Below are 27,628 nucleotides of genomic sequence, written 5' to 3'. Positions count from 1 at the left end.
TAGCGCAAGGTCCTCTCTACTGATCGCCACTATTACCCACGAATGCTACGGGAGTTGATTGAAATAAAAAAACACCCCAATCCAGTCACAAATTAATTCAAGCCTAGTTCAGTAGCATCAACAATCAATAAGTGTAAGGATACCGTGAGTGCTGTGTGTCACGAACTTTCGTTGAACAATCTAGTGCCGGTAGATGAAAAGACCGCTGTCACCTATCTACTTTGATATCGCTGTTACTCCAGTCAGTTCATTACCATGGCTAGTGCAATCTAGTCGAAAAGTCGAGAGAGGTAGGTAACTTTATTTGCCATAAAATATAATGTATATTAAACAGGACAGTTTAATAATAATCTTATAGACTAATATATATATGTAATCTTAAAAACATTATGAACGCGAAAGTTTGTTACTCTTTCACGCAAAAATTACTGGACGGATCTTGATGAAACTTTACAGTAATATAACTTATGCATCAGAATACCACATTGGCTACATTTTATATTGAAATTTAACGCGGGTGAAACCGCGGGCAGAGCTAGTAATTTTTATTAGAGCTAGGAATTTATATTCATATGCACGTAGTAAAAAACGGTTATTTCAATATCACAAACAGTCACTCCAATTTTATTTATATGTATTAAAAAAATATTTCTATTCATTGTACGTTATACTATGCAATATTATATTATTTGTGGTCGTACTAAACAAATGATTGAAATACTTAAACACATGTTTGCTACTTCGACTTCTCTAGGAACGAAACATCATTGTGAGTTCAATATTACTAGCACAAAAAACGGCTGTGGTGATTTATATACCGGTGATGGAAACACCAAAACAAAAAATTAATTCTTGGAAAAGTGGTAGGCTCGTTTCCTTATCCAATAAAATGCAGGTTTCGTTATATGTTCAAGGCTGATCGTCGGGGAATGAGAGGGGTTATGGCTATGTTCTATATTCGGCACACGATATAATACAGTGATAATTGATAAAATCACCGTATAACAGTTAAGCAAAGCAAATATATTAAGGATTAAAATATTTCATATTAATTTCGCAAATATGTCAATAAAAACACGAAAATGATTGTGACAAAGTTTTATTTATTATACCGATTTAAAAATAACAAATATTTGAACAATCTGTTGAGTAGAAAACATCCGCAATTAGTACATTTCAAGATGTAAGATTTGGTTAGTTACTGTAGTCCAGATCTCATATCTATAAAGTACATTACATATATGGAATTATTTAAACAAATATTAAACTGTTGTCACTATAAGTTGCTGTTGGATAAAGAACTATTGTTTCTGAATATATAAAGGAGAATTAATTATGATTTTCATTGCACCCTAAGCTAAGAATAATTTCATTCTTATTTATAAGGAATATAAACTCCAGTGTGGTACAATTTAATCGGGACTTGGATTTTTAATCGTCATGTCCACGTTCGTCGTCGCGACGGCGATTGCGAGTTCGTCGGTTCCAGCCCTCCCTTGGACGCTCCCGCTGTCGACCCTCGCCTCGACCAGCGCCTCCACGCTGGAAGAATGATCCCTGCTTCTCGAATATCCGCTCATTAGAATCCACTAAATTGCCAACCTAGAAAAAATATAACTTTTTTGTAATAAATTTTGTAGTAACTTGTGCTTGACAGTTTAAATAGATCAGTTGGAGACACAGAAAGTGTGTGTATAAAACCTACCTATCTCGGCGACATGTAGGCAATTATAAATAAAAGCGCCATCATAAATAAATGACGAATCATGTTTTATAAAGTAAAATACAATATCAGCAAAAACTAAACTCAAAATACTTAAGAATAATATGCATTTAAGGTTTAGTTTTGATGATAGATTTTTAATTGTCTTAAGTTACCTTATCAGCGAGTTGAAGTGCCAATGCTTGCATTCGCGTCGGTTCAGAACGATGCAGTATCGCGCATTCACTTGGGTCATCCAGCGAGGCCAAAAGTTCCTCATTGATGATCATTTTTGATACGAGGGAGTGAACACGTTGACGCGGCAGCTCGAACATATCGGCCAATGATCGGAGGGATAGAGAAGCATACACATGGGCGTATGTAAACAGATAAGTACGTAACGACTCCTCACGAATCAATCGACCCAGCATTGCGCGGACGTTATCCGCACCAACCATAAGGTCCCATACCTGTAATATCAATATTGAATGATTAAAATTTTCTATGTTTCTATGTTAAAATTTTTAAATTGTGTTCTATGACTTACGTTTTTATATTCTATAACGCATACGTAAAATTTGTTCAATGTGTTATTTATTTTTTAATTTTGAAGAAGAAAATTAAATAGCTTCAAAATCAGTTATATTCTTTTCTATCAGTTTATGCTACTAGAAGCATATTCAGACGAATGACATTAAAATAAAATAAGAACTCGTAAAAACACTTATTTTCAGCACGTGTGCTAGAGAAGTGCTTGTCCAAACAATGTAAAAATTTTAGTTTAAGTAAATTCACTAATAGAAACAGTTTACCTTGGCATTCATTTTCTCATTAACAATGAAGTTCAGGCATGCTCGCCAGTCACCACGACGCATTGCCCTAGCAGCTGCAACAGCATGTTCGCGCATAGACTCCGGCGGGCCTACCAGTGCTTGTCTCTCACTAGCACGTAAATTTTGGTAGAATGTCTTACTGATCATACGGCGTCGAGCATCAAACTCATGAGCCGCCATATACGGTATTTCAATTAGCATCGCAGACACCAAGTACACACATTCAAGTAACTCCAGATTGATATGCATGTGGAACGGCATTTGACGTTGTTTCTCAATTTTTTCCTGCTCTTTAGAGCGTTCATGCTGACGCTGCGGTAGCAATCCTTGCGCAAGTAATTCTTTAGGCTTTCCCGTCATCATTAACTCGGCAAGACATCCATGAGCTTCCTTTACATTGCCTCTGCGAAATGCGCAAAGACCTAAGTTGGCCATGGTACGATTATACAATATTTGAGTACTTGGATCAGAATGTTGTACAGTTTCTTGAAGGTGGGACATTAGCAAAAGGTCGCGAGCTTGGAACCAATTATCATGCAGAGCATGATGGTAAATATGGGACAGTATAGCGCGAGTCCTCAATCTATCAGTTTCATCATGAGCATAGACATATTTGCAAAGACGTTCCATTTTCTTAATGGTTGTTTCTTCTCCTGGGGGTAAATCCTTCTTCACAGACCGTTGATCAAACTTGTAGTACAGATGATCGATTTTACGTAAGTAGGCGCGGCAAATTTCCTGGTTTGTTCCATCTCGTTCAACCACTTGACAAACTCGATCAATAAGAGTAGATACGCGTACTTCATCTTTAAGTCTTTCTACATATTCATTAGAGTGAGGATCACATTCCTTTAACAACTTGGTGAATTCATCATCAAGACGCTCCAAAGCCGTTAATAGACAACCTCTCACAAGATACGGAGCGGTGACAAGCTGTTCATTTTCTTCAGTGATAGTTTCACTTAGCTGCATATCTTCATGACTCAAAAGTAAAGTGACCATCTGATCAACATTTTCCACAAGCTTAGACCAGTATTCTGGTTTCATGGCATCGGAAACCTTAGGGTTGTAGTCAAATAGCGCAGCTACTGTGGCAGCACGGAGTTTCAATTGAAGAGCATCACCAAGATTGTGTTGTTGAGCCACAGTCCGGAGTTCATGGAGCAATTCTAGTTGGGCACGACGATCAGTACGTTTGCGACCACGAGCTGCACTAATTTCGCCTAATTTCTTCACAACGAGGGCTGCATCAATATCACTATCCTGAAAATAAATACCAATTATTATATAATAGTTTCAATTTCTTCATAATTTAAAGTGTAGTTATTATAAAAAATAAACCTTACTTTAGCAAACATCTTGGGTTTGTCAGATGTCGCGGCGCCCTTTCTAACAGTTTCCCATTCACCACCATCATCAGCTTGGTCTTTCTTACTAATTTTCCCAGCTCTACCTTGTCTCTCTTCACGACGTTTCGCTCTTCGCCTATCACGCTCTTCGTCTTCATCTCTTTCTGTATTTCTTTTGAGGAAACGTTCACGTATAGTAGCAGCGCCACGATCTTCATTGTCAGAACTAGAGCTGGATTCTGAAGAACTTGAACCCCAATCCATGGAATCAGAAGATTCGTCATCTTGTGGTGGAGCACGTCGCTGTACTTCCGGCGATCGACGAGGCCTAACTTTCTCCTTAACCTTGTCATCATCATCATCCGACTCGTCAGAAGATGAGGAATCTGAAATATTTTTAATAACAGATATCAAGCTAATTAATATTTATATATTGTATATAGTATGGTAAAATATTAGATAAACTTACCTTTACGTTCGTCATCGTCATCGGGTAGATCAGGATCTTCACGGAACTTAGTAATTTCGGCATCAAATTCCTTGGCATATTTCCTTAACTTTTGTCTCAGTGACGTAAGAGCTTTACTATTGCCTTTTGACAAAGCCTTCCTACCATCACGGTCACCCCATGCTCCCACGACCCAATCGTAATATAAAGAACCGAGGCGCAATTATAGCTCGAGTATATTGTATATTGTAATTCTTCAAAAGAGCCTAATGCTGATGTAAAATCTTTGATTTTGCGATGATTACGTAATGAGTGTATAATCCCTTCTAATTCCTCGTACCGCTTTTCTTTCATGGAGCGCACAACGCGCTTCGTTTCTTCTTCATCGTCACTGAACTGTTGAAGGAAGCAAGATAAGTTAATATATTTTCAAGTCCTGTTATTAAAAGATAAAGATAAAGAAGCCTTTATTTCTGTACATACATTTTTTTTTTTTTATATTCCTGTTCATTCATATTACTATATTATACTATAAATTTATTATTATTATATATATTTTTTACTATTATTGTTTGTTAAGTAGTTTAATTTTTTTTTTTCTAATGTTTAATTATGGCAAAGGCCTCCTCTAATTCCTTCCAGTGTACTCTATTTTGGGCTGCTCTTCTCCAGTAGGGGCCTGCTGTCAGCTTGATTTCATCCTCCCAGCGTCTCTGTCTCTACCTCTTTTTCTTTTTGTTTCCCTTGGATACCATTCAGTTACATAAGTACTCCATTTTTCAGGTTTGCTAATCATGTGCCCAGTCCATCTCCATTTTTGTTGGTCTATCTGCACAAGAATGTCTGTCAAGTTAGTTTTCTCTTATATCCTCACATCTGTGTCTGTCTTTTCTGTTTATCCCTAACATACCTCATGGCTCTTTGACATCTTTGCAATTTCTCCCGAAGGCCCATGTTTCGCATCCGTATGTCAGACACGGCAGAATGCAAGTATTAAATGTCTTTCTTTTTGTTGACAGTTGTATGTTCTTGTTTTTCATTGTCTCTCTCAGAGACCACTATCTCTTCCATCCACTGGCTAATTTCTTTATCTGTCTGATCTCTAAAAGACACCACTTGTCCCAGGTAAACATATTTCCACATTCCAAGCACCCACCCCAAACCAACGTCAATCTCCATTGAGTTGGTCAGGATCTTGGTTTTTGCAGTATTCATTGACAGACCCACTGTTTTGCTTTCGTTTGACAGACTTTGAATCATAGTTTCAAGGTGTATAGGACTATCTTCGTACAATTCTTCAAAACGTAGGTGAGTCAAATAATATTGAGTCCAAAGCCTTCCCAGTTCATTTACGTAACACAGCTGAAAATAGTTTGGGATTTCTCCCTGCGATGGGAATGAACCACCCAAGGTTTCTAATTTTATTTTGGCTTTGCTTTCTGAATATATTAGTATTATTTGTATATAAGAGTAGTATATGCCTTGTTGTTGTAGAGCTTTCCATATATAGCTATGTTTCAGACTATCAAATGCCTTTCTGTAATCAATAAAAGCGATATACAGAGGTTTGTTATATTCGTTGTATTTTTCTATTAGCTGTTTTATAGTGTAGATGTGGTCATGCCTGTTCTATAGGCTGGTTTTCATCAACGCGTCTAAGATTATCTTTGCAAATACTTCAGATTCGACATCAAACTTATAGGCATAGTTTTCATGTCATCCTTTGAACTGAGATGGTATCATTTTTGTTTTTAATGTCATTAAAGATCAACATAAGTAAAGGTATTATTTCCTTCATGGCTGCCTTTATTAGGAATGTCAAGGTGCTTTTTCTGGAATATATTTTCAAGGATTGTGGGTTATTATTAAATATAAATACTAGTCTATAAACAGCAATATTTTTTTATATTTTCGATTAATGGTGGCGGTGACGATATTGGTGGTCCAGGAGTTTAGCACACCGCTTTACTTCTTCCCCGTTTGACAATGGAAACATTTGTAATCATAGGTATAATTGTTATGAATACATATATTTGCATTTGTATTCATAAGTATAATTGTTCATACATATAATTGTAGTAGATCTTCCCATGTTTTCCGGATATTTCGGCAGTGTTTCTACCCCCATAATCACGGGTAAACTGAAGAGCAGTGGGTAGAGTGTAAATAAATCTTTTATGGGCAGACATATTTGTCTACCTTCACACATCTTCGTTTGTTGCTACTATTGGAACTTGCTTGATATTCATCTTGGCAAACTATACTCACAGTAACTTCACATCTTAATACACTTTCTGATCGTGTTTTATATTTTGGTTTAAACCAATCACTGAATTCCAGGCATTAGAGTCTATAGAACAATAACCCGTCATATTAATGAACACATAAAAGCTGTTAAAAACAATAATCTGCGTAAATCAGCTATAGTGGATCACTTGTTAGGATCGGGACCCAATCACTGGCCCATAAAAGATTTATTTACCATGCAGCTCTTCAGTTTATCTGTGATCATAGAGTCTATAATACAAAGTATAATTGATATTGGTCTTGTTTTTTTTATGTACCTACATTATGTATGTTTTTACAAAAATCTATAGTGTTTCTACTAGTTATCTACCCATAACATCAGCTCTTGCTAGAGTAAAAAAAAATATATAAAAAGTACTTCTGTATTCCAAAATATATTTTGAAATGAAAATGAAAAAAGTAATCAAATATATAATAAATATCTTTATTCATGTAGGTCTATTACAGACCCTTATAAGTCATACCTAAATAAATAAATCCACATAGCTTTCGAGCTAACAAGAAGTGTCATGAAACTCAGCTATTATTCTTTTCAAATGAGTTTGTACATGATTACAAAATGATTCAATTAAATTACTGAGAACATTCTTCTTCTTCTTCTTCTATCTTTCATTCATTCTTGTCTTCACTACATAGTGACCACCAGCATATTATATTATATTTTAAGTGAAATGGAAATAATGTACTTAATAAAAATGAGTATAATTGACTAAGTAATCCTTTTCCATAGCTGTATTATGTGAGACCATAAAGATAGCAATACACCTATAGCAACAGATTATTTTACATGACTTGCTATGTGAAAGTAACATTTAATTAATCTGACGAAAAGCTTTTATTTGAATTTTTGGTATTTAAATAGTACTCTCATTGTCATTTTGTAATAAGAGACTATTTACTAATTGTAAAAGTACATATACTTCTGAAGAGTGTTAATTTTTAACATTAGTTGAGAAGATATTTTAAATTAATAAAGATTTTATATTTTATAAAATGAAGCTACAAGGCTAACATCAGAACATCTTGAAAAATGGTACTAAACAACCTTACAATATCTAATACAGTCTGTTACCAAATACAGGTATGCTGGTACCACAGTAAGTAGTAGTTGTGTTTTAAATTATAGGTGATAAAAAAAATTATCAACAAAGATTGTCAATCAAATATAAGTTTTAACATCCAATATATAAAAATATTCGAAGCTAGACCAAAAATCAACTTTATCATCTTAAAAGACCTAAACAGACAGGATATGCTAAATCATAGTCTCTTAAAATTGGAATATGAAATGCAAAATAAACATACTTTAAAAATTTGGAAATTCTGTTAAAATTTAGTCAAATTGTACTATCTTTGACACTGGGTCTAGAAGGTGCAGTGATTGAGATATCGAGCACTGCACTTGCCCATTGGCAACCTGTATCTGTAGATACACTCAACGTGGTAGCAAACTGTACATGATAATTAATTGCAATTCCTAACCGTGTACACTGGTGCTTGAGTGCGGACGATTGGTTCCTCATCAGTGCAGCTCTCCGACTCGGAATCGGTACCGGTGGCAAAGAATCTACTCATGATGACAGCCTATTTATCTGTAAAATAATAAAACATACGTTAGGTATTGCATATTTTCATAGTGCTCAGTATTTAATCATATTGATGACCTGTTTTCATAATATTAAAAACTATAAATACAAAGAACGTTATAAATTGATATGTTAATGAAATTGAGCAAATTATGAACAAATTAATAAGGAGCAATGTGAGGTTAGTACCTTATACATTTAAAGAAAAAGCTACTTCAATACATACCTTAAGCAATTAATAATTCCTTCAAAAATGTGTTTCAATAGAGTTAGAGTTTTCTTCATGAATTGAATTTTATTTCCCTGAAAATGTTAAAAAAAGCAATATCGTACACGAGTCCAATTCAAGACAAGCACAGAGCAGAAAGATTTAGAGGACTACACAAAAAAATATCACAGATCAATATTAGTTATCTATGGTACTTGTTTTTCGTTGGTTGGTAGTGGTACCCATTTCACTCGTACATAATTGCTATTGTGAAGCGTTCTTGCAATTTGCGTTCTTTTTGTTTTGCAGCTATATTTTACAACTGTGTACGGAAATGTAATGAACTTACTGTTTTCGTCTACAGCCGCACCGTACTCCGTACAAGATTATAGGGTAGGTAAGGGTTGATAAGGATGAAGTCGAAATTTTCACAAAAAATGAAACATAGTAAATTCAATGAATTCCTGTACATAATTTGAAAATAATACCCCTAAATGGTTAATATAAAATTCAGAACCAATTGAGGATGAACTACGGACATATAATTAAAAGTCTTTTTGTTGCTTTATAGGGCGATATCCTTCATAAATGTCATTTTTACTAAACGAATGTCAAAATGTCATTTTTATATACTCTGTGTATTGTGGTCTCATCTTTACTCTCTTTACATCACACGTCACAGTCACAGACCACAGGTTTCTTTTCTTATCTGTCTGTAATGCTATTATAAATTTTATTCGAAAATGGTTTTTTTAGTACATAAATTCTCAAGATTCTAGAAATATTTGTCTAGATGGAGTTTAATAGTTTAATATTACCTATAACAAAGAATATCTGTCGAACTTGTCTCGGGGAATTAATAGATACAGATACAAACATGTTCATGAACATACAAGATTTGATTGAACATGATATGATTAAGGTTAAGCTGATAGATATTTTAGTATTCCTTAATTGCCTAGAGGTAAGCCTTTAAATGCAATCATTGCTCAAATACTTTATAATATTAAGATTTCATTTAAATAACAGTGTATGCATTGTATAACGCGGTCATTTAAGCGTATACGCTGAGACACGTCGTGGTCGTATTTTTGGTTTTTCATTAATTTCATTATTACTTTATATTTTGTATAAGCTAATACTTATATATGATGTTTGCTAATATATACTAATATAACCTATGTCCATCCATATCAATATTTACCTTACAAAAGCTTAAACAATATCTCAATTTACCATTTACAAATATATATATATTTAATTTCAGTAGATTATATATACATGTAAACGGTAATTATAGGTTGTTCAGTTTCAGAACCATAAGGGTATGGTAATCCTTATAGGTACAACTTTGTCTCTCCCAGCACTATTGCAGTTTTCGTAAAAATTTTGAACAGTCATAGATTTGGTTTTACATTAACAAAAATATTAATTCCTCATTGACTCTGTTTTATGTACTGTTGGCTCCATCACAATTCAAATATTTTATACCTCGGTTTGTTATAATAGAAAATATGTTCATGTTACATGATTGAAATTATATGATTATTTAGTTATATTTATCTATTTTAAACATATGACAAATTCAAACCACTTTGGTTTCAGAATAATGATGAAGAAAACTGGCCGCAAGGAATGTGTGCATCTTGTGTTTCAACTGCTTTACATGCTTACAACTTTAAGATAAACTGTTTAAAAGCTAATACGACCCTTACACAATTACTTAGTATCCAGTCATCTAGTTTACAAAGATCTGATATTGATTCCATTGACATTAATGTGGTATATCAAGATCATGAGTATGATACACCACTTTTTAGCAGTCATGCTACATTAGATTTTGAGCCTACACTCAATACAAGTAAAGAATTGACACCTCTGCCACCCGTAACTGAAATTACAGCAACGGAACACCCACCAAGAAAGGAAGGGGAAAAGAGATACATTTGTAACATATGCTCTAAGTCTTTCACTAGAATATATGGATTACGTTACCATATGACTAAACACAATAACATTCGTAAATATTTATGCTCCAAATGTGGCAAAAGATTTCATACTTCTAATGGTCTAAAGCAACATTCTATTTCACATAAAGATGTCGCCCAATTTAAATGTGGATTTTGTAATAAAACTTATAAATCACGTCAATCACTGAAGGAACATTTCCGTGTAGCACATTCAAGCAACCGTAAACTGTTTGTGTGTGTAACATGTGGAAAGAGTTTCACAGCAAAATCAACTTTAATGATGCATATTAAGAGCCATAATGGAGAAAAACAGTTTGCTTGTTCTTATTGTCCAAAAACATATACGAGGGCATCATATTTGAGAGCACATAGTTTAATTCATACTGGCCAAGAGAGGCCAAAGCCCTTTTCATGTCAAGAGAGTGGCTGTGAAAGGAGATTTTCAACTAAGCATTCTCTGCAAGTGCATATTGCTCATACACATAGCACTGAGAGACCTCATAAATGTAATATATGTTTTAAAGGTTTTGCTACCATATATGGTTTAAAGGTACACAGAGACTCACATACTAATAAGGAGTTAAGTTGTAATCGGTGTGATAAGAAGTTTGCTAGCAAGAGAATATTACAGAAGCACAATAAGGGACATGATGTAGATACAGATGACATGATATTGGAAACAGTTGTGGATGATGTTTTCTTTGATTAATGTAATTTCCTTAAAATGTTAGACTATATTTTTAGATGCTACTTGATTTTTGAGACATGATTGCTAATAATTACATTTGTACTCTGAAGCCCACCATGTTAAAGTGAGAATTAAAAAATAAGATAATGTATCTATTATGTTATTATTTCCAGATATAACCCTAGAAAAAAATAATAGTATCCTAACATTAATTGATTATGATTGTTAAGTTCAAAATGCACACAACATTAAGGTGTACTTTTTATCAGAAATCAGATATATGATTCTTAGTCATTGATCCAAACATGGATAATTCACACACCATCATGTACAAGCTGATGTTGTTAGAGACTGTCCTAGAGAAAAACTTTTTGTAAATTCCACAATGGGGTTAGACTTACAAGGTGTACAAACACAATATAGAATACTTATGAAACTTCTATTTATATAATACATATGTTAATAAATGTTCAACCATCCTTCTCAAACTACTAATGGTAATGATTTTTAACTTTATTGTAAGTCTTCAAAATGGGAGTTTGTATTTATAAATAATGCTATTAGTTCAGGTAAAACATGAAAGAAAATTATCATTTATGCATTTCAAAACAAATTTTTATTTTTTTGTAGAATTATTAAATTTATATCTTTTTCATAAAGAATATCTTTACTATTCTGACGTAAGAACATGGATTAATTACAGTTGATGATAGCATTACAGGACAAATACAATGATTTCTAATTAGCCGAGTTACTGAAAAATTTGCAAAAACCCTCAGCAGATATATTTTAGTTGCAATTTATGTCTATATGTGCTCTAACTAAAAAAATACTAATAATGTATAGTAGCTAATTCTATTACATACAGTACATTGTATCTAGATAACCTAAATTCTAATTAGATAATTAGGATACTACATTAATGAGACAGTGTTAACAATCTTTGAAGGAAACAAAAATTTAATAAAATATTTTATTTACATATATTTTACGAAATAAAAATATATTGTAATTTTATACCATACATGTTACATAGAGCCATTTGTGGGCATCAAATGCATAGTCTTATCTAGGCATAGGTAAATTTAATTAATTTAGTGATAAGCTAATTCAGCTCATTTCTGGTTTTATATAGATAAGGTTCATTAATGCTTCTAATTATGTACAATTATTAGACAGATTTTTTTTTGTTTAAAATTACAATAAAAAATCTAATAAAAACATACATTTTTATTTATAAAGATATCTGCAAATTTATACAAAATTTAATACTATATACATTAACTTTGAAATTTGAGCTGTTACAGTGATTAAACAGTAATGTTTATGCAACAGAAAACTGTCTTATACATAAAACAAATTCATATTTTAATACAACAGTAATAGCATATATTCTTCTTCTACTAGTGTTTTCAATATTATATACAGTACAACACTTCAATTTGGAATTTAAGTTGATGAGATTGATTGTTTCTTTTATATAGTAAACAATAGTGATTAAACATAATAATAAAATATATCTGGAATACTTAATGGAAAATTTTGCTAGTCAACAAACGGTGAACTATTTACCAAGTATTTTATTCATTTGTTTATTTTGTTTACCAATTTTAACATCTGTGTTCTCAACTTTGTCATATATTGTGTCTAACAGTTTATTTTGACTCTCAATTTCATCTCCTAAAGCAGTTCCAAGTCCCTTAAGTCTTGATATAGCATGAGCCATCTCATCTAGGTTTGCATCTAGCATTTGATTGACACGTTGGCTGTTTGGAACTGCTTGATTAGTTTGCATATCCAGTCCACGCAACCGAACAGATGGATGGGCGTCATAGCGAGAATCACCAGTTGATTCAAGTTTGTCAAGAGTATCAACCGGGCCACTGGTAGCAGGACCGGCTTGCATGCTGCTTGAAGATGGTGACATTTGACTACGAGGAGGCGTTTTCTCACTCTTTCCAGATATGTAGTTTTTAAGTCCGTAGAAGACTGATTTTATACCATTAAGATGTCTTTGACTATCATTAAGATCAGTATTTATCTTGTCAAGTCTTGTGTTGGTATTTTGTAGAACATCTCGTTGACGCGCGAGTTCTTCAGCTGTCGCAATACCAATTTGTTCTGATTCACGCAGTAGGCCTATACTTCGAGATGATGAATCAAGAGTACGTTGTTCTATTTCCTGTTGTCGCTGTATCATCGCTTGCCGTTGTCTTTCTAAGTCTGATATATGACCACCATAAGGAGATGTTGGCTTTGGTTGAGGTGGAGGTATTCTATTTCTTGAATAGCTATTTACGAAAGTGTCGTCGTCAACATCATCCTCGAATAGATTATTAGAATTAATGTATTTGTGCCCTGCCATGTTACCTCTATAAGTGTCAGATGCAAAGGCCTTGTAATATTTGGCGAAATAATAATACGTTAACAACAAAGAAATTCACACAACACAATTCAAATGAGTTAAACAATAAAGAGAGAACACAAACTATAAAAAAAATAATTAAGGAATTAGAACCAAGAGAACAATAGAGACAACTATTAATGAGACAGCACTACAGACTACATAAAGAAATAGCTGACATACTATTACCACAGATTTAATACATTCTTGCTATAAATCTGGGGTACCAACAATATAATATTAAAAAAATTCTGGTAAAATTTGGCTCTCTAACCTATATGCCATCGTATTTTCAACGAATTCTATAAGTTAAAGTCTCATTAGTCTCAAACTATTACATACTCGAGGTTGAAAATGTTTTAACTGCGAAATATTAATAATCTCGTAATTTCGGTTCTTGTCAATCCGTACTAGATCGTTCGCTAACTAATTACACAACGCCTTTAGAGTGTATGTTTATTTATTGTACACAACTCTACACAACAGACGCATACTGCACAGGGTAATCTGCACCCCTTAGTACGTTGAAGCATCTTGATGTTCTGTGCATTGTGAATTGCGATTCCAACTTATCTTCGAGTTTGCAGTAATAGTAAAAGTTAAAATTAATTTGTAGTTGTATAATGGCGTTATAGATTGGTATTTTTAAGTTATTTCCTAAATAGAACACATTGTAATCCAAGAGCTTCTAGTGTTCTATTCAAGATGATGGCAGGTAAAGGTACGATAATTTGTATCTAATATTTGATTACACACATTATTTATTTTTTGTTTCCCAGGGAGCTTTTATGGAAACAAAATAATAAAAAAAATAACGATCATTACTGAACTCTCGGAATATTTTTTTTTAATGGTCTTGCAGAGAACTGATATGTTAGATATGCTACATTTCCTACATGGGTATGGTCATTTTGGAGATATTAATTAATATTTGAAATATTATATATAATTGTAATTATTCTGTATGTGTGTTTATCGCCTGATTCGCTCCTAGAACCAGCCGTTTGGTTACATATTGGGTAAAATTTGTATGGATAATTTGAAAACACCATTGGACTGGGTTGGTGGTGATACTTAGTACAATAATATGAAAAAATAATATTTATAACCCTGGACAATTCTCACAACACCATCTAATCTCAAGCTTATGTTGGGGTATTAGATAATTGATAGGAAGATCACAATATATAGATAGTAAACATTAAAAACTTAAAAATTATATGTTTATTAATTTATCCTTTATTTGATATTGTATACAGTAATGCCGGAAAATGAGGATCAAAACAGAATAAGATTTCAAGTGGAGCTAGAGTTTGTTCAATGTTTGGCCAATCCTAATTACATACATTGTGAGTACATTTTAACATTATAACAAAAATATTTACATATATGTATACATATATTTTATGGGTGTAATTAAATAGTGCACTCGTCTGCGCTAACATTTTACACTGGAGGGACACCAGTGAAGTATGATACAATGAGCATGATGTCAGGTCATCTACACCATTGTGACAATTTTGACTAGGAATTTAACATAATGGTTTCTAGGGGGAAAGAAATCAATTCACATTATTATCAAACCCCTTCCATCCAAAATATATATTAACATACACACACACTCAATATGTTATAAGACTCAAAACTGTTTTATAAAAAAATAGCAAATGAAAATATCCTCAATTTCTAATTTTTTTTATTACTCTATACTATTTGCTGCATAAAAATATCATCATCATCATCATCATCGCAGCCCGGAAGACGTCCACTACTGGACATATGTCCAATGCCTTCCAGCGATCTTGACCAGATCGTCGGTCCACCTTGCTGGAGGCCTTCCCACGCTGCGTCTTCCGGTCCGTGGTCGCCACTCGAGGACTTTACTGCCCCAACGGCCATCTGTCCTAAGAGCTATGTGCCCTGCCCATTGCCACTTTAGAGTCGCAATTCTTCGGATGTCGGTCACTCTGGTTCTTCTGCTGGGGCGGATCTCTGTTCCGTAAGTCATTTATATGTCTTGATACATATATCGTAACGCTGCCCATCCGAGTTGGATTCGACGATGATCGAAAATCTACCTAGCTGGATAGTTTGTAGTATACGTAGTGATCGACAATTTTTAGAATCTCCGATTTTTACGGGAGCAGGTACGACATGGACGTTTGACATAATTTTCGTCTTGTCCATGTTCATTTTAAGACCTACTCCTTGTGAGACTCTACTGAGGTCTTCGAGCATTTTGCTAAGGTCTTCCAGGGTCTCGGCCATGACCACGATATCGTCGGCAAATCGAAGGTGATTGATGTACTTGCCGTTAATGTTGATGCCCAGCCCGCTCCAGTCCAGAAGCTTGAAGACATCTTCCAACCCAGCAGTAAACAGCTTTGGCGATATGACATCGCCATGTCTGACACCTCGCTGCAGTTGGATAGGCTTCGAATTCTGGTCGTGGAGGCGAACTGACATAGTGGCGTTTTCATACAAACATTTCAACGCTTCGATATATCTATAGTCAATTTGGCACCGCTGGAGAGACTGTAACACAGCCCACGTCTCGATCGAATCAAAGGCTTTTTCATAGTCCACAAACGCCAAGCAAAGTGGCAGGTTGTATTCTTCGGTCTTCTGAATTACCTGCCGCAGCGTATGAATGTGGTCTATGGTACTGAAGCCTTTTCGGAACCCGGCTTGTTCGGGAGGCTGGAAGTCGTCAAACCTGCGCGCGAGACGATTCGTGATGACTCTCGAAAATAACTTATAAACATGGCTCAGCAGTGTTACGGATCTGAAATTCTTCAGAAGAGATTTGTCTCCCTTCTTGAAGAACATAACCACCACACCCCTTTGCCATGCTTGAGGCGTTCTGCCCTCGAGGATGACGGAGTTGAATAGCTTCTGGAGGATTCGTAAAACAGGTCTACCTCCAGCCCTCAGAAGCTCAGCAGTAACTCCATCATCGCCCGGCGCCTTGTTGTTTTTAAGTTGTTTAAGAGCCATACCAATCTCGTACAGGCTGACGTCCGGGATATCTTCGGTATAGTGTCGGGTTAATTTGGCTCTAGGGTCTTTCGCCGTGTTGTTAACAGGTGCCCGTGTTGTCGTATATAACTGTCCATAGAATTTCTCAGTTTCCCTCAAAAGTTCGGGTTTAGACGATACGATCCTGCCGTCATCCATCTTAAGTCGCGTCAGCTGGCTCTGTCCGGCAGCCAGATCCCTGTTAAAGACTTTTGAACCCTTGTTTCTCTCAATAGCCTCCTTTACACAATTTGTGTTAAAGTGGCGTAAGTCTCGAGTCAAGGACTTAGAGATCTGCCTGCTAAGTTGCCGATACTGGGAAGCGTCAGTCGGAGACTGCAGGACCACACTTCGCCTTTCATCCATCAGTTTGAGGGTAGAGATAGATATTTTTCCGGTTCTTTCTGCGCGGCGGGTTTTGAAGTGCTTAGACCCAGCCGCACGGACAGTTTCTACGAACCTGTTGTTGTAATCGTCCACGTCAACGCAGTCACCAAGGCATTCGAAACGGTTTTGCAAATCTAGCTGAAAGCTTTCGGGGTTTTGGATCTGTATAGGTGTAGGGCGGAGCGTAGATTTCATCAGTCGGGATCGTTCGAGTTTCAGATTCAGATTCAATGTGCCTCTTACAATCCGGTGATCACTTCCAATTTTGACGGCATTGATCACAGAGACATCATTGAAAATCTGTCTTCTCGTTGACAAGATGAAATCTATCTCGTTTTTTGTGGCACCATCGGGATTAATCCACGTCCATTTCCGGTGTTCCGGCTTCCTGAAGAAGGAGTTCATCATAAAGAAGCTCTCCTTCTCCATGAAGTCGGCCAGCATTTGACCTCGGAAGTTCCGATCACCGATACCAAATTGCCCCACTCTCAGCTCATCACCGCTTCGTTTGCCCAATTTTGCGTTAAAGTCCCCCATGATAACGTTATAATGAGTCTTTGTACTATGTATGGCTCTGGAGATATCCTCATACATAGCCTCAACCTCATCATCGGAGTGCGTCGAAGTTGGAGCGTACACTTGGATGACCTTCAACGAATACCGTTTGGTAATTCTGAGTATCAGGTACGCTACCCTAGTCGACACGCTCTCGACCTTAATAACATTATTCACAAGGGACTTGTGGACGAGGAACCCGACACTGCCTTGGGACAGTTGATCGCCCTCCCGGAAGTAAAGCAGATTGCCGGATTTCAGGACTATCGAGTCCTCCCCCTTTCTTCGGACTTCAGATAATCCCACGACATGCCAGTGCAATCTGCTCAACTCTTCCTCCAGTTCAGTTAGCTTTTCGTCGGTCCGCAGTGTCTGAACGTTGTATGTTGCCAGGGCCAGTGGTCGTCGTTTGTGGTAGCCTGGTCTTACCCGGAGATTCTTCGCACCCCCTGCCCCGGCGTTTCCATGACCGCTACCATGGTCAAAACTAGCGGGGCCGCCGGGGACTGGGGGCCGGCGCCTTGGGTGTAAATCCATTTGGGGGGATATTGCCATAATCGCCACGCTTGGCATGCGGGTTGGCGATCGCAGTATGATGGTAGTTACTCAGTAGAACGCTGCTACCCGTCCACTGGTCGATGAATCCCTTAGTCGCCTTTTACGACACCCACGGGAAGAGAGGGTGGTGTTATTCTTACAGCGACACCACACGCACATAAAAACGCATAAAAATATATGTTCCTCAAATATGTTTTGTGTTTTTATTGCATTACATTTCAACTGATATTTTGAAATCATAATGATTATTATTAATTAATAAAGCTTTAATACGTATTACTTGTTAATCTCTTACTAATTTTGTCAGAAATGAACTCTTAACTTTCGTAAGAAAGATGTTTAGAATTCATCACAAAGGTGTTTTAAAATGGCTCCGATTATAATATTAACACTAGGAAGCTAAGCAGAACTTGTATTATTGGTACTAGAAGTACTGGTATAAATAGATTTTTTAAAAATACATATACATATAACATGCATAGGAAACATCGATAACAAATGGAACTCATGAATATAAATATTTGTGCTGTGTGAGTATTTGAAGCTGCGACCATTTGAAGTAAGGATTAGTTAATTGTTTCAAACATTTCTTGTTTCTGCTTTTCCAGTTCTCGCACAACGGGGCTATCTAAAGGAGCAGAACTTTGTGAACTATCTACGCTACTTACAGTACTGGCGAGAACCAGAGTATGCACGGTATCTCAAGTATCCTATGTGTTTGCATTTTTTGGAATTACTACAGCATGAAGCATTCAGAAGGGAATGTGTCTCAGCACAGGTTTGTTTGTTGTATTATTTATACAGCGTAAATATAGTTTATTACTTTCTCAGTAATGTAATCTGGTTTACTTTATAATTCCGAAACATTATTATTATAAATTATGATCCTGTTACAAAGGTTTGACGTGTATACATATAATAAAAATGTAACTTATCACTGACTCTTCAATGTTTTGTCTGATTTCTGAAGATTCCAAGAGTCCATGTAGGTGGAATTAGTAATTCCATGTACATGGAAAAAAACATTGGGGCACATTATCAGTGTAATTATTATTACAACTTATATATAATTAACAAATATTATAACAAAACAATTATTGTTATAATATTTGTCTGTATGTTTGTCCACACTAATATCAGAAATAGCTTACCTGATATGTATGTTGTTTTACCTAATGTGGTGTGGTATCCTACATTTAAAATTTTGCGTTTTTTTATTCCAAATGGTTTACAAATAAATAAAAATACTAGTTATCTATTATTTCGAATACCTACCATAACTGGCTCGGTGTAACGATTTAGCACACCGCCTTACTTCTGACGGCCGCGACCATCGGTCGATCCTTCGCACGCTACAAACATTTGTATTCATGAGCATGATATAATTTTATTTTATTTTTTATTTGGGGGTCTGGGCTATTGTCTGGTGCTTGGATCTATTGTGCTCGCCCTTTTTCATAGTTCCCTACCTAGACCCGTCAGGGGACAAGAATTGAAGGAAATTCTTAGGAGCGATGGTTTTTATCTCCTCAGGATAGAGTGTAAACTTTCCAAAGAGATATTACGTTTATGCCATGAGTGGGCTACAACCACATAGGATGTGTAATGGCGTTTCCTCTGCAGATGAATAATATAAGTATGCATTTTAATTGTAGGTATGCAAGTTTATGGATGACCAGGCGATACTGTTGTGGCAGCATTATACTCGGCGACGCACGCGCACCCTGCAGCCGCCAGACGCACCCGCGCCCCCCGCGCCTCCCGCGCCACCCCTACAACTCCCATCGCGACACCAATCATAATGTACTATAGATAACCACTTAATATTGTACACATTATATAAACGAGATACTTGCAATTGGTGATTACCATTGCAAGTATCTCGTACACATTTTAATACACGAAGCGAAAACTTGGTGAATTTTTAGTCAAATATGACTGATTTATTGTTAAATCGGTGGTCAGTCTGTCGTTTCCCAAATTCTAGCCCTTTCAAGTTCACGGATAATTACAGATCAGAAAATTGCAGTCCTAATGTTTGTATTATTCGTGGTAAATAACGATTTACAATTATAAAATAATACATAAATTTCTTACTGAATTAATTTTAAATTAGAACAGACAACAAATGTAACTTTCCAAATTGCTTAAACTGCGTGACCAGTGCGTAATAAAACATCAGATAATTGATCTATCGAATCCGTTGTTGTAAATATGTCCCTGTGTATATTATATTCATTATCTGTACAAAGACTGAAAATAATTGTAATATAAAAATAATGTTATAGGTTATGAAGTAAATATATTGATATTTTTATATATTTTGTCTTTAAATTTCATGAAAATAATCCATTTTAATGTTTTCTTCAGTTAGCACGACGCGAATTAAAAATTTCAGGAATTAACCACGATGATTTTCAAAGAGGGAGAGTAGAGATCGCCCTGACATGGTATATTAATTAACAACCTATCATGGTAGATGTCACTACCATATTATAAACTGGACAACTAAGCATAGCCCGAACACTATTCAGATTGGGAAAAAGTTATTGTTATTTGAATTACTCATGAAATACAACAACGATATTCATAAATACTTTTTATTTAAAAAATACTACGATATTATTATTATAACAGAATACTACAACTACAAACAAATCTACATATATGTATATAATATTGAGTAAAATGAGTAATATTCGATGTAGATATTATGAGGACTTGACAGAAGTCCGGCTTTTATACAATTGCAAAGACAAGCTGAGGACCCAACTGATGGAAAGTACATAATATTCTGTAGGTCGTTTAAACCTTACACAAATAGTATGAATATTACGTACGGTATCATATTTATACTCGTATATATATGGTGTCATATCTATATTATACACTGTGCCGTCGGTGGTAACTACATTTATTACTATTCTCTTATCTGTGCTATTACTGAATGACACGTGACACTACGTGGAAGGACCCTTTTTGTGTTTATATATATTTTCAAGTTCGATTTTGTATAATTTAAACTAGTGTCTCATATATGTTATGAGGTGACTGTGTATTTGTATTTGCTACATTAAATTGGGCATGTGTCATCGCACATGAACTTATTATTACTTAAGTAGTAAAAGGATGGGTTGGTCGTCTCTCCCGCCTTCCCATGCATAGCGCTCGTAATGTCAAGTAATACAGCAATTCGACAGCACTCATCACGCTGAAGCCCATACACAGACCGAGCAGACCGCCAGTATTCGCTGCAACATAAATGGCTTATTATAATAATGTGACTGGTCTACTATTTGCGGATATAATTGATATCTACTAAATTATATATATATATGTATATTATATATATATTTATATTTCTCAATATATATATATTTCTCAATTTCGAAATTAATTTTACTATTAGGAAAAACGGTAGTTAGGTCGGCAACGCGCACATGACGCCCTTGGAGTCTCAGGCGTCTATAGGTTACGGTAACCATTTACCATCAGATGGGCAGTTTACTTGTTCGTCATCATTGTATCCTTTTGTTTACAGTTTGCTTTCCTGAGATGAACTTTTGGGAAGTTCTTGAACAGGGCTCTTGAAGTTTTGCGACGCCCCTGGGCTAGTGACGCACAGTTAGAGAATCACTATATCAGATTTATCATCATTAACTGCGTACTGCATTTGTTTTTAGGTTTTGTAATAGAGGCAACGAGCAAACCTGACGAAGTTTAATAAAAGCAGCCTATCCGTAACTGTCTCCTTGCCGCCTCTACTTCGCTACTTACTGTAGGTATGTAGGTAATATTATATTATCTGTGCTATAGGTTAGTTTTTTAAATTAGTCGTTTTTGTTTAATATAAAATGAAATATCTTTTATTCTTGGTACAGATACAATTAATATTATGTGCCATATGAAGTACATATAGATAATTATTATGCAGAATTGAGTACCAAATACCTATACATCGTATAACTACTAAAACTCTTCATGGTATTCCAAATTGGCTTGGCTTTGTTATAAGTGCTTATACTTTAGGAATATGAATAAATAAGTATAGAAATTGTTGTCAACACAACTTACATAGGAATTCTGTGAGTCCGAATATTTCACCTTTAGTCAGTCGCGTGAATGTGTCGTCATCAAAGTAAAAATGTACAACCAACATGTTTTCTCTGTAACATACAGAGGACACAGTGAGAGGAGAGTGTGTATGGGATTATGTTAGCCAATATTATATCCGATCCGATTGATCGATCCTCGTCCAATTCAAACAGGGATCGAAATTACGACGGCCTGAGCCGAGGTTCTAACCCCTAGCGGTACTCTCACTTTAAAGTTGTATCCTCTGTAAGTCCTTCCGCGGGTTTGGAATGCCATCTGCACCGCCCCTTATCATCCGGTGAAACTGTAAAGGCCAGAAGCTGCGGCCAATAGCATTAGAGTAGTCCGAAAAAAATACTAATTGAACCAGTAGATTAGAGTTATATTATAAGACTATAATAACAAATAATTATTAGTACTGTCAAAAATATACTTACGCAAAGTATTCCACTGTTTTCTTAAACGTTCTTGCTAGCTGTTTGACTAGTCTCTTATTTAAGGGCGCTGTACTCATACGTTCGAAGTAAGCTATCTCGGTACACGCTGGGAAGCACTCCATGCACTCTTTAGCTTGATTTAAAAAATAGTATTAGGGAGTTAATATGAAAATACAGTAACGTTTTTATAACACGATGGCGGCAATCAAGTGTACGGCGTATAAGTATAGGGTTGGTAATAGTAATTACCAACAGATTGTTATTCGGAAATTAGTTGCCCGCATGTCCCCCCACGCCTTTTACCAGAGAAGAAAGGGGAAGAAATAGGTTCCAATCGGTTCAGGTTGAATTAGAACGCTCTGTGTAAACGTTTCGTATAACTCTGAAAAATGGGCTATTTCATGTCTATAATATATAATTAGTTAACATATCAACAATATTTCAATACAATAATAATACTTACTTCGTACACTCGCAGCTCGTGTCATATTCGCATAACATTTGGCGTCAGCTTTCCCACATACACGCGTTGTTTTATTTTCTAAAATACAATGTTACTAATTATTAATTGAATATACTCATACCTACCTCTCTTTTTTTGTAGTATTTGTACGTATACTTACTGGGCATATAATAATAAACACATTGGCATTGATTTATCATAGCGTTAGCCTCGCATTCCATTTCACAGTTCTTCAGAGTGTAGGTCCTGTAAGAATATACGGTCTATTGTTATGAAAAATAAGCAAATTACGAAAGTCGCATACAGCGGGCATAGAAAACCAAAGGGTTTCTAACTTATATTTCAAGTAAAACCGACTATAACTAAAATGGGAGTTACCTACACCGTTTAATGCTAGAACGAATATAAGTACTTCAGAAGTCGTAATGTAAACCACAGTTACCACAAGATAGTCTCCGTTGTAAAGATTTAATATTAAATTTATAATATAGAATATTATAAATTGAAACAGTCCAACTACTATATTGAAATTGTCTATATTGCAATGTCATTGCGGCCTCATTTATTCTTCGGCGTGTGTGTATAAGTTCTGCTATTCAGCATATATCTATAGGGCTGTGCATTCTATATATAACAAGCACACCACTAATGAGGGCAATAGACAACCGTTGCCTACACATATAGGTAATTAAACAGCGTCACGAACATTTAGTCGTTATGTGACATCCCTTATGCGTTACTATTCCTGAGGACGAAGGTCATATCATCATAGTCTGTAATTTAAGTGCCATATATTTAGATTTCAAAGCAAGTTGCTTAGTTTGCATAAAGAGATTGATTCATAAGAGTTGAGACAGAGGTGCCCACGCAGGCGACTATGTAGGTAAAAAGTATCTCGATGGTATCTACAATAATTATTTTAATTATTTATTGAAATAGAAATAGAAAAAATTTATTCAAATAAACTTATATTGAAGCACTTTTGAATAGTCATAATATTTTTTTTCAATCTATCGCTCATTTGGAACGCTGCGTCATCACAAGAAGAATGAACATAAAATTGCGTGTTGCTCTTTTAAATAATTTTGTTGTTTCCTTACATTTTTATGTTGAATACAAACAAATAATAATATTGAAATAACTCGTAGTATTATAAATACGAAAGTGTCTCTGTTTCTCTCTGTCTATTACATTTTCACGATACAAGGCATCTTAATGTTAGATAAGAAGATAAATTTTATTACGGTACCCTCGTCCCTCACCATGTGTTTTCTAACGTACTCGACAAAGATGACAAAATATCGATAAATGTTCCTAATATTTCCATTAAGATATATATGATTATCTTCTATTATCCATCTCTACTCTAATCCTCCGAAAACTCGTGTATAGCCCACTCCAGGTACCTTACTCACCTATAAAAAATTAATTCCTTTTCCTTGGAGAACAGGCACAACCTTTTTTGTATGTCAATAGACTGAAGCGCTGGGTGGGCATCGTGAATTCTGGGTTGAATGCTTACTCTCACTTCAGTTCCGCTTCCATATATTTCTCCTAGATTCGCTAGCTTTGGTGTTTCCGTTGGATTATGGAGAAGTATCTGTAAAGTAGACATCTAATTGGTTTTAATAGTTTCATGCATTCTATATTACTTTCATAGAGAATAAACCAATAAGAGAATACGATAATGTTAACCGATATTATTTTGCGTGCAAGTATTTTCTTACGTACATAACACTTATTTTCTTTGTTTAATTATTGTAAACTGTTAGTTTAGAATCTAGACTCTTATATGATAGTCTATTTCATGTAGTAAGAATGATGGTATCAGTACATGTTGATATCTACTAGATATCAAGTTAGTTCGATTACCATGTTTAATGGTTAAAGAAAAAATCTTTTGATCTATATTTTTAGGTAATTAAAAACATTTGCATTATAATGTTAAACATAATTTTCTAAAAAAATATTTAAAAAATAAATTTTACTATCGTTGGTATATATTACTATGCTGAATTACCTTGAATCCAGTGCTTTTTGTAGAGGAACAATAATATTCGTCTATGTTTGCATCTAATATCAATGACAGGCCATGATGGGTGCCAATTCCTAGTGGGACAGTTTTAACAGAAATATTATGTTAGATAATTACATGAAATTTTATACATCTTAAATGCTATTTTGCATGATTATGTTTTTTTTGTTACGAATCTAACGAGGAAAAGTTCATCTATTACGTAGATAGGCTCTATAGGTGGATCCTCTAAAATTTAACTATGAAATCTGACCCGTCAACTGAAAGAGCTTACAAAAAGGCCAAGAATATCTTTAAGAGTGCTTTTGAATCGGAAGAGTAGTATATAAGAAAAATTAAATTTAAATACAACTATTTTATATGTGTATTTTACGATTTAAACTGTTAATAGGTCTCATATGGGTAATAAATATATAATATAGGATATTGAGCACCTCCTCATTTAAGCATTTGCTTCAAAATATGTTTATTTTTATTCACCTTGCGGTCTCCAAGGGAATCCATTAGTTGGAGCATCATTTGGATAACCATCTTCTGGTGTCCAATCAACAGCTGGCAATGGAAATGTCAGATTCAAATCATTTAGAGAGGCTCTGCATATAAAGATATATTTTATTAATGTAATAACATTAAATAAAATGCTTGTATTTAAGCTATTGATGATGTTAGAAGACCTACGGATTTCGGAACATCATATTCCGATGGACGACGTTGAAGGTACAACAAAGGCCTTCGTCAGTTAACTGTGCATTGAACAGGTCACGACAGCTTCTAATGTGGGAGTCCCATTCACATAATATCAACATCTCGTTACACGGCTGTGTCACCTGTGTAAAATGTAGATTAGATCAGTTGCGAATAATCATTAACTGAAGTCAATATAATTTCACCGCTTCTAAATACGATGTGTACAATTATTATTGCAATATCTAAAATTTCAATTATGACACTTTGTCTTACTTGATACAGAATCTACTTGAACGGCATTGTCATGAAACGAATTCTCTTTAAATTTACTTAGTAGTAACATTAGTACTCACATTTATGAGAAAGGTGCGTGTATAATCCCAAGTAGCACTTTCTGCTATATTATCTTCAAATATATCAGCATCATTTTGCGATGTGCACAAACTTACTAATAATTTCTTGTCCACAGAGTTGCTGTGTTAATTTAATATTAATTACATAAATTTCTTGTATACTACTTTTCATTTGATAGCAATGAAATCGAGGTCTCGTTTATTTAAATGGTATACCAACGCTAGTAGAACACCAGCAAATGATGGAAAAATGATAATGAGATCGGGGAATCAACACTACTTTTCCTGAATCATTATAGGATCAACGTTATAAACAATCGTTAAATGGTGTATCTATGTACTTTAGGCTGTAAATATACGCCTTTTATCATACAGAGAGGACTATTAAATCGGCTTAATTCTATTATGATATTGAGACGACCTCGGTGGTCTAGCGGTTGAGCACACCGCCTTACTCTCCGATGAAAACATTTATTTGACGGTCCACCTGATGGTAAGTGGCAAGTGGCAACCCCATCATGAACAGGTATGACGGCATATCATTCATTTGTTGCTATTCCAGGACACGAATCGTCACGCTTCCGTACCTTGTTGTTTTATAAAGCAAGCTGCTTAGCGGTTGAAATATGTGGATCAGACAGAGTACAAAGTACAAAATTTACTGCTGTAAAAGCTCTTAAATACTAAAAGTATATTTTTTATGTACAACAAATATAAATTAAAATCTGCAATCACAATTTATATATAACATATGTGAAATGTAGAGAATCTACGACTGAGATATTTATGAATTAATATGCCTTATTACCCGGTCTTTAGGTACTCTTCTGCTACAGACTTCTTTGCTTGGTTGACGTTGCATATAGTGATGGCCGGGAAGGGCAGATCATTTAGCGGCATGTTCTGCGGGTTGATGCTTACAATCATTGGAGACATGCTCCATTTTGCGTACACGTTTAAGATAAAGAACGCGGCACACACAAGAGATGAACCGAACGCAGCCAGCCAAAAGAATCTGTAGTAAGTAGATAAAATTAGATAGTAATTTTAAAGTAGCAAATATTCAATATATATAAATATAATCATACTTAAACAAATTACATGCTTACTGCATCTTCAATTGATTAAAAAAAACAGCCAAATTAATAATTTAATAATAACAGATTTAGAGACAAAAATTCTGTTCCTAAGTAATCAGTAGACTAGGAAAAAAATACAGTAAACTTGACTTAAATAAGTGACTGAAAAAATGGTCCTACATAAACAAATTAACTTTGAACATGAGGTTCAAAAGTCATGATTCAAAAATTACAATCCTTCTACATGTGCTAAAGTTTTTATTTGTAGTTTAATATTTATGTAGAGAAAGTCATTATCCTCTTACCTTTCAAACCAAGTTAATTTCCGCTCTCCAATATATCGCAAGCCATGTAAAGTTGATGTTAATAGGTAGTCCCTAAAGTTTTTATTAAAAGATTTGACTGCGGGTTTTTGTAACCAGGATAAACTTTTCTTCTGTAATGTAATATTTTTATTAGAGAACAT

The 27,628-nt window shown here is 34.9% G+C and overlaps 5 protein-coding genes across 6 annotated transcripts; 2 read left to right on the top strand and 3 right to left on the bottom strand.

Annotated features, from left to right (window-relative positions):
- Nucleotides 1-1,090: 1,090 nt before the first annotated feature.
- Nucleotides 1,091-8,593, bottom strand: LOC131844925 (eukaryotic translation initiation factor 3 subunit C). Its single transcript, XM_059193924.1, is given in 9 exon segments — nt 1,091-1,602; nt 1,879-2,172; nt 2,515-3,798; nt 3,882-4,270; nt 4,354-4,535; nt 4,537-4,571; nt 4,573-4,728; nt 8,122-8,231; nt 8,452-8,593. Coding segments are annotated over 8 exon segments (2,604 nt in total). The 5' UTR covers nt 8,215-8,231; nt 8,452-8,593; the 3' UTR covers nt 1,091-1,431.
- Nucleotides 8,594-9,134: 541 nt separating this feature from the next.
- LOC131844290 (oocyte zinc finger protein XlCOF6-like) lies at nt 9,135-11,614 on the top strand. The gene is made up of 2 exons (XM_059193135.1): nt 9,135-9,397; nt 10,039-11,614. The coding sequence occupies exons 1-2, from the start codon at nt 9,227-9,229 to the stop codon at nt 11,110-11,112; spliced, it is 1,245 nt and encodes a 414-aa protein (XP_059049118.1). The 5' UTR covers nt 9,135-9,226; the 3' UTR covers nt 11,113-11,614.
- A 162-nt stretch (nt 11,615-11,776) lies between these two features.
- Nucleotides 11,777-14,081, bottom strand: LOC131844298 (synaptosomal-associated protein 29). Its single transcript, XM_059193147.1, has one exon. The coding sequence runs from the start codon at nt 13,454-13,456 to the stop codon at nt 12,656-12,658; it is 801 nt and encodes a 266-aa protein (XP_059049130.1). The 5' UTR covers nt 13,457-14,081; the 3' UTR covers nt 11,777-12,655.
- Nucleotides 14,082-14,097: 16 nt separating this feature from the next.
- Nucleotides 14,098-20,161, top strand: LOC131844275 (mediator of RNA polymerase II transcription subunit 31). 2 transcript variants are annotated; one of them, XM_059193122.1, is made up of 4 exons: nt 14,098-14,210; nt 14,755-14,844; nt 18,622-18,791; nt 19,669-20,161. In XM_059193122.1, the coding sequence occupies exons 1-4, from the start codon at nt 14,201-14,203 to the stop codon at nt 19,813-19,815; spliced, it is 417 nt and encodes a 138-aa protein (XP_059049105.1). In that variant the 5' UTR covers nt 14,098-14,200; the 3' UTR covers nt 19,816-20,161. The 2 variants fall into 2 exon arrangements, with proteins under 2 accessions (XP_059049105.1, XP_059049098.1); XM_059193115.1 differs by having other exon boundaries at nt 14,098-14,216.
- Nucleotides 20,162-20,939: 778 nt separating this feature from the next.
- On the bottom strand, nt 20,940-27,628 carry LOC131843885 (pickpocket protein 28-like). The gene is made up of 12 exons (XM_059192665.1): nt 27,468-27,628; nt 26,892-27,098; nt 26,084-26,204; nt 25,722-25,870; nt 25,524-25,636; nt 25,029-25,117; nt 24,424-24,608; nt 23,169-23,254; nt 23,009-23,086; nt 22,546-22,678; nt 22,088-22,179; nt 20,940-21,264 (listed from the first exon to the last, which is right to left on the bottom strand). The coding sequence occupies exons 1-12, from the start codon at nt 27,626-27,628 to the stop codon at nt 21,128-21,130; spliced, it is 1,551 nt and encodes a 516-aa protein (XP_059048648.1). The 3' UTR covers nt 20,940-21,127.

The sequence above is a fragment of the Achroia grisella genome, unplaced genomic scaffold (genome assembly GCF_030625045.1).
Source record: "Achroia grisella isolate CSIRO2021 unplaced genomic scaffold, CSIRO_AGI_Agris_v1 utg109, whole genome shotgun sequence".
Lineage (NCBI taxonomy): Eukaryota > Metazoa > Arthropoda > Insecta > Lepidoptera > Pyralidae > Achroia > Achroia grisella.
The sequence above is the reverse complement of the archived record's forward strand: the minus strand, read 5'-3'. Positions and strand labels throughout refer to the sequence as shown.